The sequence below is a fragment of the Macaca mulatta genome, chromosome 6 (assembly GCF_049350105.2).
Source record: "Macaca mulatta isolate MMU2019108-1 chromosome 6, T2T-MMU8v2.0, whole genome shotgun sequence".
NCBI classification, from domain to species: domain Eukaryota; kingdom Metazoa; phylum Chordata; class Mammalia; order Primates; family Cercopithecidae; genus Macaca; species Macaca mulatta.
In genome coordinates this window covers 61,356,927-61,374,755 of record NC_133411.1, presented here as the reverse complement: position 1 = coordinate 61,374,755, position 17,829 = coordinate 61,356,927, and the positions used below count along the sequence as shown (strand labels likewise).

The 17,829-nt window shown below is 37.1% G+C and overlaps 1 protein-coding gene across 2 annotated transcripts in view; it reads right to left on the bottom strand.

The window, feature by feature from the left end:
- Nucleotides 1–17,829, bottom strand: part of NDUFS4 (NADH:ubiquinone oxidoreductase subunit S4) — a 116,296-nt gene that overhangs the window by 94,176 nt on the left and 4,291 nt on the right. Inside the window, exon 2 of one of the 2 annotated variants that reach the window (XM_015140073.3) lies at nucleotides 9,778–9,855. The exons of the other annotated variant lie outside the window; for it this stretch is intronic. Coding sequence (XP_014995559.1) covers nucleotides 9,778–9,855 — 78 coding nt within the window. The remainder of the gene's footprint in view (nucleotides 1–9,777; nucleotides 9,856–17,829) is intronic. 2 annotated transcript variants of the gene reach the window in all.

The following is a 17,829-nucleotide window of genomic DNA, read 5'->3' as shown; positions in this document are numbered from 1 at the left end:
AATAATAAAATGTAACAATATCTACAATATTTAAAAATCCCTTAAACTCTAGTTAATTCCTATTTTTGAGCTGCTTTTATTTCCAAGATACATAGAATTGAACAAATTTAGCCAAATAAAATCATGTGGTATATTTAATGCAGACTATAAACAGAATGTATAATTTTCTATTTCAAAAGTCTGGGTTTATACTTCATATCAAGCACTCCATTATTCTAAAATCTATAACATAATAGCTATACAGCTATTTATTACAGAAAAAATTACAATTGGCAATTACTTAGATTTGCAATACATGTCCATTCCTTCATGAACAACTTTGGAGTTCTAATAACCCAAATCACATGGAAAGCTGTCTTTCTGACAGAATTCCACATATACATTTTAGTAAATATTGCCATAAGATAAAGTCTGCAATAGTATTATTCAATAGTATGAAATAAGAAGCATAATAAAGTTATAAAAGTCATCATTTTTTGGTAATCTCTGACATTGTCCATGATGGCTACATTTAAAACCCAAATAGTTATCTCATAAGAAAAAATATATATAAGGTCGGGTGCGTTGGCTCACACCTGTAATCTCAGCACTTTGGGAGGCTGAGACGGGCCAATCACGATGTCAGGAGATCAAGACAATCCTGGCTAACACAGTGAAACCCTGCCTCAACTAAAAATACAAAAAGTTAGCCAGGCATGGTTGAAGGCGCCTGTAGTCCCAGCTACTCAGGAGGCTGAGGCAGAAGAATAGTGTGAACCCAGGAGGCAGAGCTTGCAGTGAGCCAAGATCACGCCACTGCAATTCAGCCTGGGCAACAGAGTGAGACTTCGTCTCAAAATATATATATATATATTTTTTATATATACAAATGCAAACAATTGCATTATAAGTGCAAATATAAATGCAAATATAAAAAATATATTTTTATAACAAATGCAAACAATTGCATTATATATATTACATACATACGCTATACTGCTTATGGAGATGCTGCTATGCATTAGTTTTAAATTTCTATATGATTCCATAATCAAATTAGTCCATATATGTTTACCAAGTATCTATTATATGAAGTATCTATTACATGCTAAGTACTGTGTTATCCTATAAAAACACACAGATGAAGAAACAAGTTCCTGATCTTGAAGAACTTAAGTCTAAGGAGAAACACAGACAAGTAAACAGGCCATCACGATGAAGCATATAAGTACAGCACGTCTTTGAATAATATCAGCTTGTTCAAGTTCATTTTGTTATATGTTGATGAAAAAGAAAAAACGAAATTAATTCCCAGCCAGGGTGTGTGAAGTTTGCACATCCTCCTCATGTTCACATGGGTTTTCTCTGGGTACTCCAGTTTCCTCCCACATCCCAAGGATGTGCATGTGAGCTGAACTGGCACGTATACATGGCCCCAGTCTGAGTGAGTGTGGGTATGCATGAATGTGCCCTGCAATGTGATGGCATCCTGTCCAATGCTGTTTCCTGTCCTGTGCTCTGAGCTATAGGGGTAGGCTCTGGCCACTCTTGACCCTGAACTGAAATAAATGGATAAGTATCTTACTTGTTTTTATTCATCTTTCTTAAACATGTATATAGCTCACTTTTATTTTATTTTATTTTATTTTGAGATAGAGTCTCACTCTGTTGCCCAGGCTGGAGTGCAGTGGCACGATCTCGGCTCACTGCAACCCCTGCCTCTTGGGTTCACGCCATCTTCCTGCCTCAGCCTCCCAAGTAGCTGAGACTACAGGCGCCCAATACCACACCCAGCTAATTTTTTGTATTTTCAGTAGAGACGGGGTTTCACCATGTTAGCCAGGATGGTTTCAATCTCCTGACCTCGTGATCGCCTGCTTCAGCTTCCCAAAGTGCTGGGATTACAGGCGTGAGTCACTGCACCCAGCCCTAGCTCACATTTATTTTAATGATTAATATTAGAAATGCTTGGGCCTTTATTTAGAAATGTGATGATTTTTTTTAACTCTTGTTTTATATCAATTAGCCTATGGTTAAATTGGTTTTGTTTATACATTGTTTCCCTTAAAGTAGCAGTTTCCAAAAACATAATGATGAGGTAAGAGAGGGCGCTCTAAGACTTCATAGATAAGTACTTAATCTAAACTTGTGAGTTCAGACAATGCTCCTCAAAGAAAATGATGGTTAAACTGCCACCTGAAGGATAAACAAGACTTAAATAGGCAAAGGGTGTTGCGGGTAAGGCAGGGGCAGAGAAGGAACAGATAGGAAAGCAGAAGACATAGTCTAGGCAGACAGAGCCTTAATTACAGAAGAGAGAGAAAACATTTAGGGGTTGCAAGCAGTTGAGAAATACTAAAATATAGAGTTTATGTACAGCTGGAGATTGGGTCAGAAGGGGACTGATGAAAGTATGAATGCCAAAGAACGAAGTGAGCAGGGAATATGAAGAACTCTGTGGCATGTTGGGAAGTTCAGACTTTTGCAACATGTACCCAACACGGAGAACAAATTGAGACTGATGAGAGGGAGATCAGTTAGGAGGCAGGATGACAGCAATAGCTGCAGCAAAGATGGAAATTGATTCAGAGTTAGGAAAATGAACACTAGAATTTAATGACTAGGTGATATGAAGCCTAAGAGAGGACGGAGAGATGGCTTAGAGTTGGCTTAGACAAGTGGCTGGGTGTTGGTGACAATTACTAAAAAGGAAAATAAGTGTAGCCGGGCACAGTAGCTTGCATTTTTAACTGTTTTTTAAAAATTCTCTACCCATTTGTAATTGTCATGTAGATGTGTTGAATTTCTTAAGTGAAAAGTACATATGACACAAATAAATCATATACATTTAGGCCTTAATGTATACAGATGGTAAATGAAGTCATGGTGGATAATGAGATACAGGGAAAGTATATTAGTTTCCTATAGCTGCAGTAACAAATTACTACGAAATTGGTGGATTGAAACAACACACATTTATTACATTTATTCTCTTACAGTTCTAGAAGTCAGAAGTTGGAAATCAGTCTCACAGGGCTAATATCAATGTGTCAGCAAGAATGGACTCTTCTGGAGGCTCCAGGGGAGAATTTGTTTCTTGTTCCTTCTAGCTTTTAGAGACTGTTGGCATTCTTTGACATGTACTCACATCACTCCAATCTCTGCTTCCAACTCTACACTGTCTGTTTCTCTGACTCCACCTGCATCCTTCTTATAAGGACCACTGTGATTACATCAGGCCCACCAGGGTAATCTTCCCATCTCAAGATCCTCAGCTTAATCACATCTGCAAAGCCTCCCTTCCTTTTCATTTTAAAGAGATGGGGTCTCGCTCTGTCACCCAGGCTGGAGTGCAGCGGTGCAATCACAGCTCACTGAAGCCTCTAACTTCTAGGCTCAAGCAATCCTCCCGTCTCAGCCTTCCAAGTAGCTGGGACTACAGGCACATGACACAACACCAAGCTAAATTTTTATTTGATTTTACTTTTTTGGAGACAGGGTCTTGCTATGTTGCCCAGGCATGCAAAGTCCCTTTTGCCTTTTCCCCTTTCTGGGGATGAGGACATGAAAATATTTGGTGGTGGATGTGTCATTATTCAGCCAACCACAGAGAATACAGAAAAATAAAGGTACTGGTGATTGTCTAGTGTGTAAATTGGATGGTGGGTTCACAAGAATTCATTTTGCTATTATGGTTCCTAACATATATATGATACATATATTCATGTGTATATAAAATATTATATAATTTGAAACATTTTAGAAAGAGTAAAAAGGTATAAATCAAACTCTTAAGAAACAATGATAGTTCAATGAATGGGCAAAGATAATGTATAATCAAAGAAAACTGAGACGGAGTAAAGCCAAAACAGAAGTCAAGGGAAGAATCTTTCAAGAATGAGACAGTCATCTCCTTGGATGGTAAAGGTCACGGAAAATAAGAACCGAGAAGAATACATTCAATTAGCAACAGGGTTACTGCTTACCTTGATCAAAGCTATTTCAGTGGAATGGTAGATGCCAAAGATAGACTGTTTTGGGTTGGGGAGTGCACGGGAGGTCACAATTTGGAAAAAGCCAGGTGCACAAAATTCTATTATATATTTATGCATAAAATACTGCAAATAAATAAGACGAAATCAAGGATGTTCTGATAAACCAAAACAAGAAATTGGAATCTAGGTAAGATTTACCAAAAAAAAAAAAGGAAAGAAAACAGAAAGAAAAAAAGTAGGGAGGGAGAAAGAAGCAAAAAGGAAAAGAAAGAACCTACAAAAGAAAGAATGATGATGATGCTATTGCGGAGGAGCAGGACAGTGATGATAATGTTCTTATGATTTTTCAGGCACTTACAGCATATGCCAAGCACTGTACTATGCATTTTATATACTTTACAAAACAGGAATTATTATGTCCATTTTACGGAACAGGACACAGAAACAAGGAAAGCACAGAGTTAGGAACTATCAGACCAGGAACTTAAATGTAGGTAGAGCTGACTCTAAAACCTGGGTTCTTAACTAGTCTGCTAGACTGACATGACGGGTCCAATATAGTAGCTCAAGTATGAGAAGGCTAAGAAAACAGCCTAACAGCATGGCTAATATCATGAACCAACAGAAAATTTCTAGAAAGTAGTCTTTCCCAAAGCTAGGGTCAAGGACACTGGTAAGAGACTATTAAGGGAGTTGGCCACAGCAATAATTTGAACTTAAAGCCAAAAAACTAAATCTGGAACCAAAATTAAAAACTTGAGCCTTAATAAGGGGCCACTTACAAGCAGTAACTAAGATGGACATAAACCATGGACTTCATCAGCAACAGAATAACAATGTTTAAAGTCTCAGCTAAGGAAAGAAGAATCTAAAAATTGTTAAATAAACTCAGATGCATGTTGCATCCATTCTAGTATAAACTATGCACTAAAATGGTATGCTGAAACATTAATAAAATGGAAGACAAGACTGCCACAATGATAATCAGTCAGAGATGAAAGTGGGACAGGAGCAAGACTAAAAGGCAGCTGTTGAAGAAAATTCTCTTAACTACCCTAAGTCTTTTAGACAGTATCATTGAAGAGAAAATATATGCTCATCCAGAGAATCAGATCATCTAGGCTACCAAATTCAAAGAAAACTGTAGGTTGATCTTTGTTAGCTGGGATGTTATACACAATCCTGGGTCAACTACCCTGGCACATGGCATAGGAATATTCTGCTATCATGAATTCTTTAAACATAACATTATATAGAAGAAGCTATCTCTTTCCATGAGAACTATTATTATTTATAGTTAAGTGAGTTGGAAGATCTCAATTTCCAAATCCTTTGTCATATCCTTCAGAACAGGTGAGTAAAACAAATTCCAGTAAGGGTGAATTCTTCTACAACCTGGGAAAATATCAAACTATAATATAATCACCAAGAGACTATCTAAAATGAGATGTTTACTATAGTGAGATGAAACAATATACCTAAAGTAATTACCTCAATGCCTAAGTGCTCAATAAACAATAGCTATTAGACCCCTTACCAGGGCCAAAAAGAAAAAAAAGCAGGTTATAGAGACTCTTTAGTTATGAGGTTCCTATAACAGACATCTTTGATGCTCATGTCACACTCCCTTGGCCCACAGCTATAGGAGCTCATACTCCCATTATCATCTAGCATCCCACCTCAAGTGAACCCATTATGCCTCAGCATCTTCAGAAGCACAAGTATAGTTTAAAGCACAGAAGAGTTAACACCTTTAATCAAAGGGGAATGAGAACTTATGGATAAATGGTCAAACCTTCCACCTTTCAAATGGGTAACACTGGGTAGTATTCTACACACTACTCAGGTTTCTCTACTGCTCACAGCAACAATTGCAACATCATATTTTTTTGTTCCCCATCTCACTCCCCAGGCTTTTCACTACTACTTTCCAGGTAAGCTCTCAAATAAACCATCTAGGCTTATATCCTTGTCTCAGACTCTACTCAAGGAGAAGCCAAACTAAGATGAAGCCCTACACAAACCCTGAGAAATGAGTATTTGGCCTTTGCTTGAACACTGCTAATCCTCGAAACAGATGTTCCAAGAGCATACACCCTAGTCAAGTCTGTAGAAATGCAGCCTTTGAAGCTAGAAAAGAAATACAAATATTTGTTGAATGGGTGAACAAACATTAGCAAACAAAGTCTCAGAATTCATTAGGAAAAAAGGTAGAAGGTTAACCCATAAAATATACACAAACTTTATTTGTTCCCTGAAGATAACACTACACAAAATATTCCTTTTTGAAATTTTTGACTAGGAGGTCCCAGCTTTTATTACATCTCACTCTCAAGGTTCCTATGATCTACATTCATACGATACAGCAGTATAAAAAGAACTACAAACATTGAGTATTTTTTGTAAACCCTTAGTCTGTTTAATCTGACTCAAATCAAGTATTTCTCCAGGATTTTTAAACTTGGTATCAGAGAAAGGAACTTTCAGTCCCTCCCTGGTAATAAAGCTATGGAGATATAAACCTGAAAAAATTTATATCAGTTACAGTTTCTACCACATGGGAAAAAACAATCTGAAATACTAGCTGTCATTCCGAGACAGAGACAAATTAGAAAAACAGCCTGGTGGCTTTCTAGATCAGGTCCCTGAGACTAGCTAGGTGCACCCTTACCCTTTCCATTGTTTGGTAATGTAAACCAATTCTCTCTTCTTGCCTAAGCCAGCCATCTGAGATTTTAGGTTTCTGTCACTTGTGAGAAAGGCTTAACAGAAGAACTTAAACACAAGTATGAACAAAACACTGTATGAGACCTAATACTATCTATGGAAAGGCTACAAAGCCTGGGATCCATTAATCCCCCACTCTGATTTTATATATATGACTGTATCTATTTCTAGAAAAAAGTCACCGAAACTTCCATCAATTACTCCAAACAGATCTCTGACCTCTACACCCTCTCAAAGAAGATTTATTGTTTGATGGTCAAAACCAGTGATTCCATGTATTTTTCTGCCTCTGCATCACTTACATGGGCAATATCTTTTATTTAAAGTCATGATTTTCAACCACAAGTACATGTATTGTGAAACCCTTTCTCTATGCCATTTCCAAGATTATGATATGTGAATTCCTCCCTTTCTCCCACCACAGTTGAGAATCAACTGGTTAAGAATCTGATTGTATAAGCTAGGCACGGTGGCTAACGCCTGTAGTCCCAGCACTTTGGGAGAGAGAGGCAGGCAGACCACTTGAGGCCAGGAGTTTGAAACCAGCCTGGCCATCATGGCGAAATCCCCATCTCTATCAAAAATAAAAAAAAATTAGCCAGGCATGGTGGTGCACACCTGCAATTCCAGCTACTCAGGAGGCTGAGGTACATGAATCGATTGAACCCGGGAGGCAGAGGTTGCAGTGAACCAAGATCATGTCACTGTGCTCCAGCCTGGGCGACAGAGCAAGACTCTGTCTCCAAAAAAAAAAAAAAAAAAAAAAGAATCTGATCATATAAATAATATTTTGAGTCATTTTAGATCCTTTAATCCATTCAGATGTGCTAAGATGCAAGAAATGTTAGAGTTTAGCTTTAAAAATAATCCATCCTAGGATGGGCTTGTCCTGAGTAAAATGCAGCAAACACACTCTACCCTGTATTTCCCACTGAATGCAACCATAAAATCTGGAAAGGATGCATGGAGCAGCTGTTTGAAGGCTCTGAAAAGGAAATAGCAGGCAAATCAGGGAAGATCATCAGACTTCGAAGGACCACTGAACCAGCAGTGAGTCTGAAACAGCTTTTCCCTTGAATGTCCCCAGCCTGAACTTAAATGCGGCTGGAAACATGAAATGAGCAATTCTCCAGGAGAAGCACTCTGCCTCAAGGAGCAAGAAAAGAAACGAATGCTCAGAGAAATGACAGAAAATCCCCATTTTCTTCTCTTTTCTCTCATACACCATGAATCAGCCATAGGCAATCCTATAGCCACATGCAGTGTGGAACGTGCAGGAGCCAAAAATCTGAAGGAGGGTTCTTCCTCTATGTCCGTTGGAGCTGTGGTTCTGAAAAGGTGGGGCCAACACCCATTGCTTTTCTGTTTTTTCTCTCTCTGTCCTTTAGTCCCTTAGCCCCTGATTTAGGTACAACTCTAGTGTAAGGTAATGACAGCCACAATTTTCTGGATGGACACTGATAAAGGAAACTTCAGGGAACTGGGTTCTCAGAACATAAATATAAACAAAAAATAAATAACAACAACAAAAAAGAAAGTCTCCAAATACATGGAAATTAAACAAAACACCTCTAAATAATCTACAGATCAAAAAGGAAGTCTCAAAGGAAATAAAATATTTTGAACCAAATGAAAATACAACATATCTAAATTTGTAACATGAAACTAAGCACTTCAAAAGAAAAGATGAAGAAAAATTTCCTAGCTCTTTTTATGAGTCCAGCATTACCCTGATACCAAATCTAAACACAGTACCAAAATAAAAAAGCAACAAACTACAGATCAGTATCCTTCATAAACACAGATGTAAAAATCTTCAACAAAGCACTAGCAAACCAAATATGCCAGTATATGAAAAGAATTCAACACCACAACTAAGTGGGGTTTATTGAGAATGCAAGCTGATGCAATATTTGAAAATCAATCTACCATATTAACAGTCTAAAGAAGAAAAACAAGACTACACCAACTGATGCATAAAAGGCATTAGACACATCCATTCATGATGAAAACTGTTAGCAAAGCAGAAGCAGAAGGGAACCTCCTCGATCTAATAAAGGGTATTTCTACAAAAAACCTTTAGCTAACATTATACTTAAAGGTGAAAAACTGAATGCTTTCCCTTAATATTGGTAAATGAAAAGAATGTCTGCTGTTACCATTCTTAGCATCCTCCTGGAAATAAAAAAGAAACAAAAGACCTAGTGATTAGAAAGGAAGAAACAAAATTTCTATCTTCACAGACTGCATGATTATTTTCTTAGAAAGCCCAAAGAATCTACAAAAAATTTATATAACTTGATGTAACAAATAAATGTGGCAAGGTCGCAGGATACAAAGTCAACCACAAAAATCGATCACACTTCTATCTACAGCAATTTGAGAATAAAATTTAGGCTGGATGCAACGGCTCGTATCTATAATCCTAGTATTCTGGGAGGCTGAAGAAGGAGGATCACCTGAGGTCAGGAGTTTGAGACCAGCATGGGCAGTATAGCAACCTGTCTCTACAAAAAAATAAAATAAAATAAAATAAAATAAAATAAAATAAAATAAATAAAATAAGAAAATTAGTCAAGCTTAGTGGTACATGCCTATAGTAGCAGCTACCTGGGAGGCTGAGGTGGGAGGACTGCTTAAGCCCAGGAGCTCAAGGATGTAGTGAGCTATGACCGCATCACTGCACTCCAACCTGGATGACAGAGCAAGGCCCTGTCTCTAAAAAATAAAGAAAAGAAAATTTTAAAAGCAATGCTCTTTACCATAGCTCCCCCAAATTGAGATACTTAGGCATAAATCTAACGAAACATATACAGGATCTGCACGTTCAAAACTACAACACTGATGAAATAAATAGAGACATACCATGTTTATGGATTGAAAGATTCAACACAGCAGAAATGTCAACTTTTCCCAAATTAATCTATAGATTTAATACAATACAATCAAAATCATAGTAGGATTTCATAGATATAAAAGAGCTGAATCTAAACGATGGAAGGGAGCTAAAATAGCTACAATTTTGAAAAAAGAAAGATGGGCCAGGTGCAGTGGCTCACAACTGTAATCCCAGTACTTTGGGGAGCCTAGGCAGGCGGACTGCTTCAACCCAGGATTCAAGACCAGTCTGGGCAACATAGGGAGGCATCCATCTCTACAAAAAAAAATATAAAAATTAGCCTGGCATGGTGGTGTGCACCTGTAGTCCTGGCTACTCAGGAGGCTGAGGTGGGAGAGAATCGCTAGAGTACAGGAGGTCGAGGCTGTGGTGAGCCATTATCATACCACTACCCTACAGCCTGAGTAACAGAGCAAGACTCTGTCTCTTAAAAAAAAAAAAAAAAACAAAGGCCAGGCACGGTAGCTCACGCCTCTAATCCCAGGACTTTGGGAGGCCAAGGCAGGTGGATCACGAGGTCGGGAGTTCAAGACCAGCCTGGCCAGCATGGCGAAACCCCGTCTCTACTAAAGATACAAAAAATTAGCCAGGTGTGGTGGCACGCGCCTATAATCCCAGCTACTTGGGAGGCTAAGGCAGGAGAATCCACTTGAATCCGGGAGGTGGAGGTTGCCGTGAGCCAAGATTGTGCCATTGCACTCCAGCCTGGGCAACAGGGTGAGACACTGCCTAAAAAAACAAAAACAAAACAAAACAAAACAAAAACTTCAAGAAGAAAATACAGAAAAAAATCTTCACAGCCTGGGGTCAGGCAAAGAGCTCAACAGCAAAAGCACAATCATTAAAAGGAAAAATACTAGTAAACTAACTTCATCAAAATTTAAAACTTTTACTTTGTGAAAACTAATGTTAAAGAATGAAAAAGGAAAACTACACATTAGGAGAAAATATTTGAAAATTACACATCTGATTGGTAGAGTTCAGGACATGCTACCCCAAAATGTGCCACCTTGTAATACTGAAAAACGCCCAAAGTAGGAAGGTACCTTTGACCTTCTTCCCTCATCCCTTCTTTTCTGAAGTAGGTTATGAAATCTAGGATTATCTAACCTTCCCTATAAAACTCTAATGTGAGAGGTGTCTTCCCTATATCCGAAAGAAAGGAACACTGTTATCTCTGAAGACAAATGGTCCACCACAGAGATGAACCAGAACAAACTGGCTTTGCTGTTTCCCCCAGCTTATTACCATATATCAAATCCCCTTTGTTCTATCATATTTCTCCCTGACTATGTACTCTTCACCTAACCTAAGCATAAAAATACACAAGTTTAACTGTTTCTTTGGATCTTTATCTCCTTATGAAAGCTCCCATGTTACATAAAACTTATACTAAATACATTTGTATGCTTTTCTCTTCTTCAACTGTCTTTTGTTGTAGGGGGCTCAACCATGAACCTAGAGAGATATATTTTTTCCCATACATGACAAAGAATTTGTATCCAGAATATTTTAGGAACTATAAAAGCTGAACAATAAGAAAATAACATGATTAAAAATGGGCAAAAGACATAAACAGATACTTCACCAAAGTTCAACATCATCTGCCATTAGAGAAATGCATATTAAAACCACAATGAGTTAGCCATCGTATAAGTACATATCAAAATCAGAATGAGACACCATCTTACACTCACTAGGATAGTTTTAATTTCAAAAAGATAGATAATAACAAAGTTGGAGAGGATGCAAAGACAGTGAAACCCTCATTCACTGCTGGTGGGAATGTAAAACAGTACAGCCACTTTGGAAAACAGTCTGACAGTTACTCAAAAGGCTAAATATAGAGTTATTACATTATCCTGCAATTCTACTCTGAGGTATACACCCAAAACAATAAAAACATATGTTGACATAAAAACTTGTACCTGAATGTCCACAGAACACTATTCATATAGCCAAAAGGTAGAAACAATCCAGATGTCCCTTAAAAATAAAATGTGGTTTGTCCATACAATAGAAAACTATTCTTCAATAAAAAGGAATAAAGTACTGGTACATGCTACAACTTGGATAAACTTTGAAAACATTATGCTAAGTGAAAGAAGCCTGTCACAAAAGATGATATATTATATGACTGCATTTGTATAAAATGTCCAGAATAAGCAAATCTACAGAGACAAAAAGAAGGTTAGTCATTATCTAGGACTCGGGGAGAAGTGACTGCTAATGGGTACAGAGTTTCCTTTTGAGTGATGGAAATGTTCTAAAATTGTAGTTTTGGTTGTACAATTCTGTGAATATACTAAAACCCATCAAATTGTATACTTTATATGAGTAAATTTTATAATATATAAATTATAGCTCAATAAAGCCACTCCAAAATAAAAATCCATAATGAAATACCATTAAACACCTACTAGAATGGCTAAAATAAAAAATACAGCCAGACGCGGTGGCTCATGCCTATAATCCCAGCACTTGGGGAGGCCGAGGCAGGCAGATTACGAGGTCAGGAGTTCGAGACCAGCCTGACCAACATGGTGAAACTCCGTCTCTACTAAAAATACAAAAATTAGCCAAGCATGGTGGCGTGCACCTGTAATCCCAGCTACTCAGGAGGCTGAGGCAGGACAATCGCTTGAAATCGGGAGTCGAAGCTTGCAGTGAGCCAAGATGTTGCCACTGCACTTCAGCCTGGGTGACAGAGCAAGACTCCGTCTCAAGGAAAAAAAAAAAAAAAAAAAAAAAACTGACAATACAAATGTTAACAAGGATGCAAAACAACTAAAAGTTTCATGTGGTGCTGGTGGAAAGCAAAATGGTACAACCACTCCGGAAAACAGTCTGACAGTTTCTTATAAAGTTAAACATATACTTAGCTATGACCCAGGAATCTCCTACCTAGGCATTTACTGTAGAAAAACAAAATCATAATTCACATAAAATCCTGTATGCAAGTGTTTACAGCAGCTCTATTTACACTGCCAAAAGCCAGAAATAATTCATATGTCCTTCAATAGATAAACGGATAAACTGTGGTACCTCCACACAATGGACTACTACTTAGCAGTAAAAAAGAACAAACCATTGATACATGAAACTTATATGAAGTTCAAAGGCTTTATGCTGAATAAAGACAATCTCAAAAGGTTATATACTATATGACTACATTTATATTACAGTCTCAAAACTGTAAAACTATAAAGATGAAAACAGATAACTGTGAACAGGGATTACAGCGTTCAGGGAAGGATAACATGAGGGAGTCTTGGGGTAATGAAGTCTTTTGGTATTCTGTACCCTGAAACAATACAGTAAAACAGTTATTTGCATAATATTACTGTATTCTGTACTACGATTATGGTGGTGATTACACATAACCCATACATGTGTTAAAACTCTAAGAAGTATACACCAAAAGGGAAACAGTTAATTTTTCTTTATAATTTTAAAAATAAAATAAATCCAACCTAGAGTCAACTTTTTTCCTTAATTCAATCACAGCTCATGAAACTATCATCTCTGATAATCTCATTTAAACAAAAGTACAGTATATAGTTCAAAGATCAACACTGACAAAATGGAAAACATCCTAAAGGGTACCAAGAGGTAGTAAAGCATCAGGAAATTTGATCATTAATAAAGAGTAAACAAACTGGACATGCTAAGCCTGGAGCACAGACTTGCAGGGAGGATGAGTGACGACAAATGTCTTCAATTATCTGAAGGGCTGACAAGTGTATACGGGGTTAAACTTGTTCTACATAGTTTCAAAGAAAAATATCACTTACCAGTAAGTCTAAACGTACAGTGTGTTTTCTGGGGTTATCAGAAAGTCACCAAACTTCCTCAACAACTAGATAATCAAGAAGCAGGAAGTTCTAAAGATTCTTGCATTAAACAAAGGATTGGACTTAATGATTCTAGAGTTTTCTTCCAACTTAAATATTACATAAATCTATGAACTATAACTCTAGAGTTAACCTACAAAGATAGAAGACACTGAACATCTAAAAAGGCAACCTTTCCTGCCAAAATATCACTTTTTATTGCACAAAAGTAAATATTACAAAGCACTTTAAGTTTCACATTTTTTAAAAGGTTGAATACAAGATCTGAACAAAAAGCCATATTATGAAATGTATTTTATTTCCCCAAATCTCATTTGTACTATGAATATTAAAATTAAATTCAAATTACAAATGTCTAAGTCTAATCTTGTTAGACTTAAAAGGCAAAAGTCATAAATTTCATGCAAATTTCTGTAAGTATATTGAAGAGATCATTTGAAAAAGAAGTACTCTTTCCATACAAAGAGTGGTAGTCCTCAAAAGAGCCAAAACATCTGTATTCACTTTAAAGCTCATCAAGACAGACTGACATTTTTAGGAGAAGCATATGGCTTGCTGAACAGTCATCTAGAACAGAATCTTTTGTCTAGTAAGCCCTATTCAAGGACCATTTACTTATGTATGAAGTGGCTGAATAAAGGGAAAAACATATTTTTGAGTCCTAGAAAACACAAAAAAACAAACTCTTCATCTAGCTTTGTTTAAGAATACAGAAAACATATTGCAAAAGCAGCCAGATTTTACTCCCAGAGACAGTTCTCTCAACATTTGAAACAATTCAAACACAAAAGAATAGAGAAGCATGAAACTTTCTTAGAGAACTACAACCAGCCAAAGACCACCCCCCTAAAAAAGCCCTTTCCATTTTAAAGGATAAAACACTTTCTTAAAATTTTGAAGGGCAGAGTTCAACAGCTGTGCTATATTAAATCTGAGCCCTTCCAAAAGGAAGAACAAGAGTCTCTGGAGAGACAGTAATATGGCCTGCTTTCTCCAAAATTATCAAAATGCCTTTTTTCCCTCTAAGGAAACTTTCTCCAAGAAAATACCTCTTATGTGCATGGGTGAAAAGCATAAAACTTAATTTAGAATAGAAAAATATGCAAAAATGGAAGAATTTTTGTTTCTGGAAATCTCCCTGAACTTTCTTCCAAGGAAAAATGTATTTCCTAAGTCTTACAGGATATAATATGGAAACTTCTTTTTTTTTTAATCAGTTTTCAGCCCTAGCTTCCCATTAGAATCACCATAGAGCTAAGCCTCAACCTAAACTTACTGAACCAATATAGACTGGGGACAAGGCATCTGAATTTTTTAGGCACACAACAGATAATTTTGATGCACAAGGGTTTAAAAACCAGTGACCTGGAGAATGAGCCCATAAAAGAAAAATTAAGTCTAGTGAGAACAGACAAGAAGAAAAGGTCACCTTTGAGCAATTAACTAGTTCTAAAGAACCTAAAGTCGTATTTAACTACCAAAATACTCAGTAACAGACAACAAAATAGAACTTGAAACAAGAATTCAGAATTTCTGAATTAAAAGAAAAAAATTAAAATAGTTTATTAAACTATTCAAATATTTAGATGAAAGTTGTTGTGAAGAACGTGGTCACTGCATAATGCAGGTTCAACAGGGTTCCATCAGGATCTTTGGACTTCTACAAGCTAGAAAAGTCACAAGAGCTCATATATTAAATACAATTACTTGTTAACCTTAAAAGAGCTCAAGTCTTTAATCACAAACAGTAAACTTCTGTCATCATCAGAATTTTATTAAGCATACTTGGTTTTACACAAAATTCTAATAGGTTTAGTTGGTTGACATTCAAATCCATAATAAATGAAAAAGGGGTGCTAAAACTGCTAAAGGGAAGCAGACCAGTTAAGGAAGAATGTAATACTATTAAAAAGCAGACATGAGAACTCAGAAAGCACAGCAGACACTTAATCCTTCCTAAAGGCCACAGAATACAACTGCTTTTCCTAATGATCAATGGAATCAGTAAGAAAACAGAAAAAAAAACATGTCCAGTATATCTTGTTTAATACATGCACTATATATTTTTTAAGAGGGTAAAAAAGTATAAGTCACCTATGGAAAGTCCCTCACCAAAAATAATTACAAAATTAAGGGGGAAAAAATCATTAGCTTAAAAAAAATAAACAACTAATTGTGCATTTGGTAACTCTCACTGTATAAACGGAACCATGGAGCAACAGTAAAAATAAGAGTATTCCATGGTCTCTCAAATAAAGAAAACACTTTGCTAAAAGGCAGAAAAAACAGAGAGGACATTAGGGTTTGAACTGATTACTAGACATAATACTCCTCACTGCAAAAGTCAACATATTCATTTAGACTGCTATATCAGACTACAGTTAACCCTCTGCATCCGTGGGTTCCGCATCATGAATTCAACCAACCTCAGATTTAAAATATTAAAGGGGGCTGGGCTCAGTGGCTCACTCCTGTAATTCCAGCACTTTGGGAGGCCAAGGCAGGTGGATCACGAGGTCAGGAGTTTGAGACCAGCCTGACCAACATGGTGAAACCCATCTCTAATTAAAATACAAAGAAATTAGCCGGGCGTGGTGGTGCGTGCCTGTAATACCAGCTACTCGGGAGGCTGAGGCAGGAGAATTGCTTGAACCCGGGAGGCAGAGGTCGCAGTGAACCGAGATCGCGCCACTGCATTCCAGCCTGGGTGACAAAGCAAGACTCCATCTCAAAAAAAAATAATAAAATAAATAAATAAATAAAACACTCGGCGGGGGGGAATAACTGCATCTGTACTTATCTTTACAGATATTGTACTTAATCATGTACAGTCTTTTTTCTTGTCATTATTTCCTAAACAATACAAGATAACAATTATTTACAAAGCACTTACATTGTATTAGGTATCATAAGTAATCTAGAGATGATTTAAAGTATATAGGAGGACGTGCAGAACTTATACACAAATACTACACCATCTTAAATCAGGGACTTGAGCATCCACGGATTTTGGTGTCCTTGAGGAGTCCTGGAACCAATCATTTCCTGGCAATGTAAACTTAAGTAATTTCACTTCTGTACCTGTTTCCTCATCTGAAAAATAAGGATTACAACACCTGAGTTGATAGGATTAGTGTGGGAAACATATGAGACAATACAGGTGAAATCCTTGGCACAGTAGCTGATACACAGTAAATTAAAAGTAAATGTTACTTGGAATTAATTTTACTCAGAATAAACCATTCTCAGCTTCTATCAAGGGATCTATTTTAGAAGCTCTTCCATTTGAAATTGTTTGTATTCAGTACAGACAATATGCATTCTGTCTAAATTCTATGTATACCTCATACCAAACAGATCTCTTCTAGCAAGTATTATACAGGAACCAAGTTGCTCCATCTTTCTCCATTAAGTTCCATGTATTAACTTTTTTTTTTTGGAGTCTTGCCCTGTTACCCAGGCTAGAGTGCAGTGGCGCGATCTCGTGTCACTGCAACCTCCGCCTCCCAGGTTCAAGCGATTCTCCTGCCTCAGCCTCCCGAGTAGCTGGGATTACAGGCACCCGCCAACGCACCCAGCTAATTTTTGTATTTTTTAGTAGAGACGGCATTTCACCATGTTGACCAGGCTGGTCTCCAAATCCTGACCTCATGATCCACCCGCCTCGGCCTCCCAAAGTGCTAGGATTACAGGCTGAGCCACCGCACCTGGCCGTATTACTAACTTTCTAAAACTTCACAAAGTTACTCTTACTCCAAAAAAGTTCTCATGTTCCAAGGGTACCCCTTCCCAAATAGATTCATTTCCTCTTGCATTTTTAAATTTGAATACAAAAGAAGTGTCTGAACATTGTCAAAGTGTATGAGTACAAAAGCTATTCATAAGACAACTTCAATCCAAAAGTTAAGAGAGTTCTAGGTGAATATCCTACACTCAGACAATTGCAAATAATTAGAAAGAATACGTGTTGTATATAGTTTATATTCATATTTATGTAGGTTAGTGCCTACCTGGCTATCGCTGATGAGGCTATTAAAAGAAACACTGTGTAATGCTCCCTGCTTTTCCTCACAACCACTCATCTCTAAATATGTATTTATTCATCTGTAAGATAAGCATTTACCTGCTACATGCAAGCCATTACACTAGATGCCATGAAGTACACAAAAATAAATAAAAATGTGGTCATGTCCTCAAAAAGCTTGAAACCTCACTGCTGATATACCAGTTCATGTGCTAAAACCTGTGCAATTGCAAATATGCGTGTATATAAAATAGAGTCAGTATAGGTTGCAATGCTGAGGTAACCAACAACCAAACACTTTTGTGGCTTACAGCAAAGGTTTATTTTTCACTCAATTTATATTCTATAAAA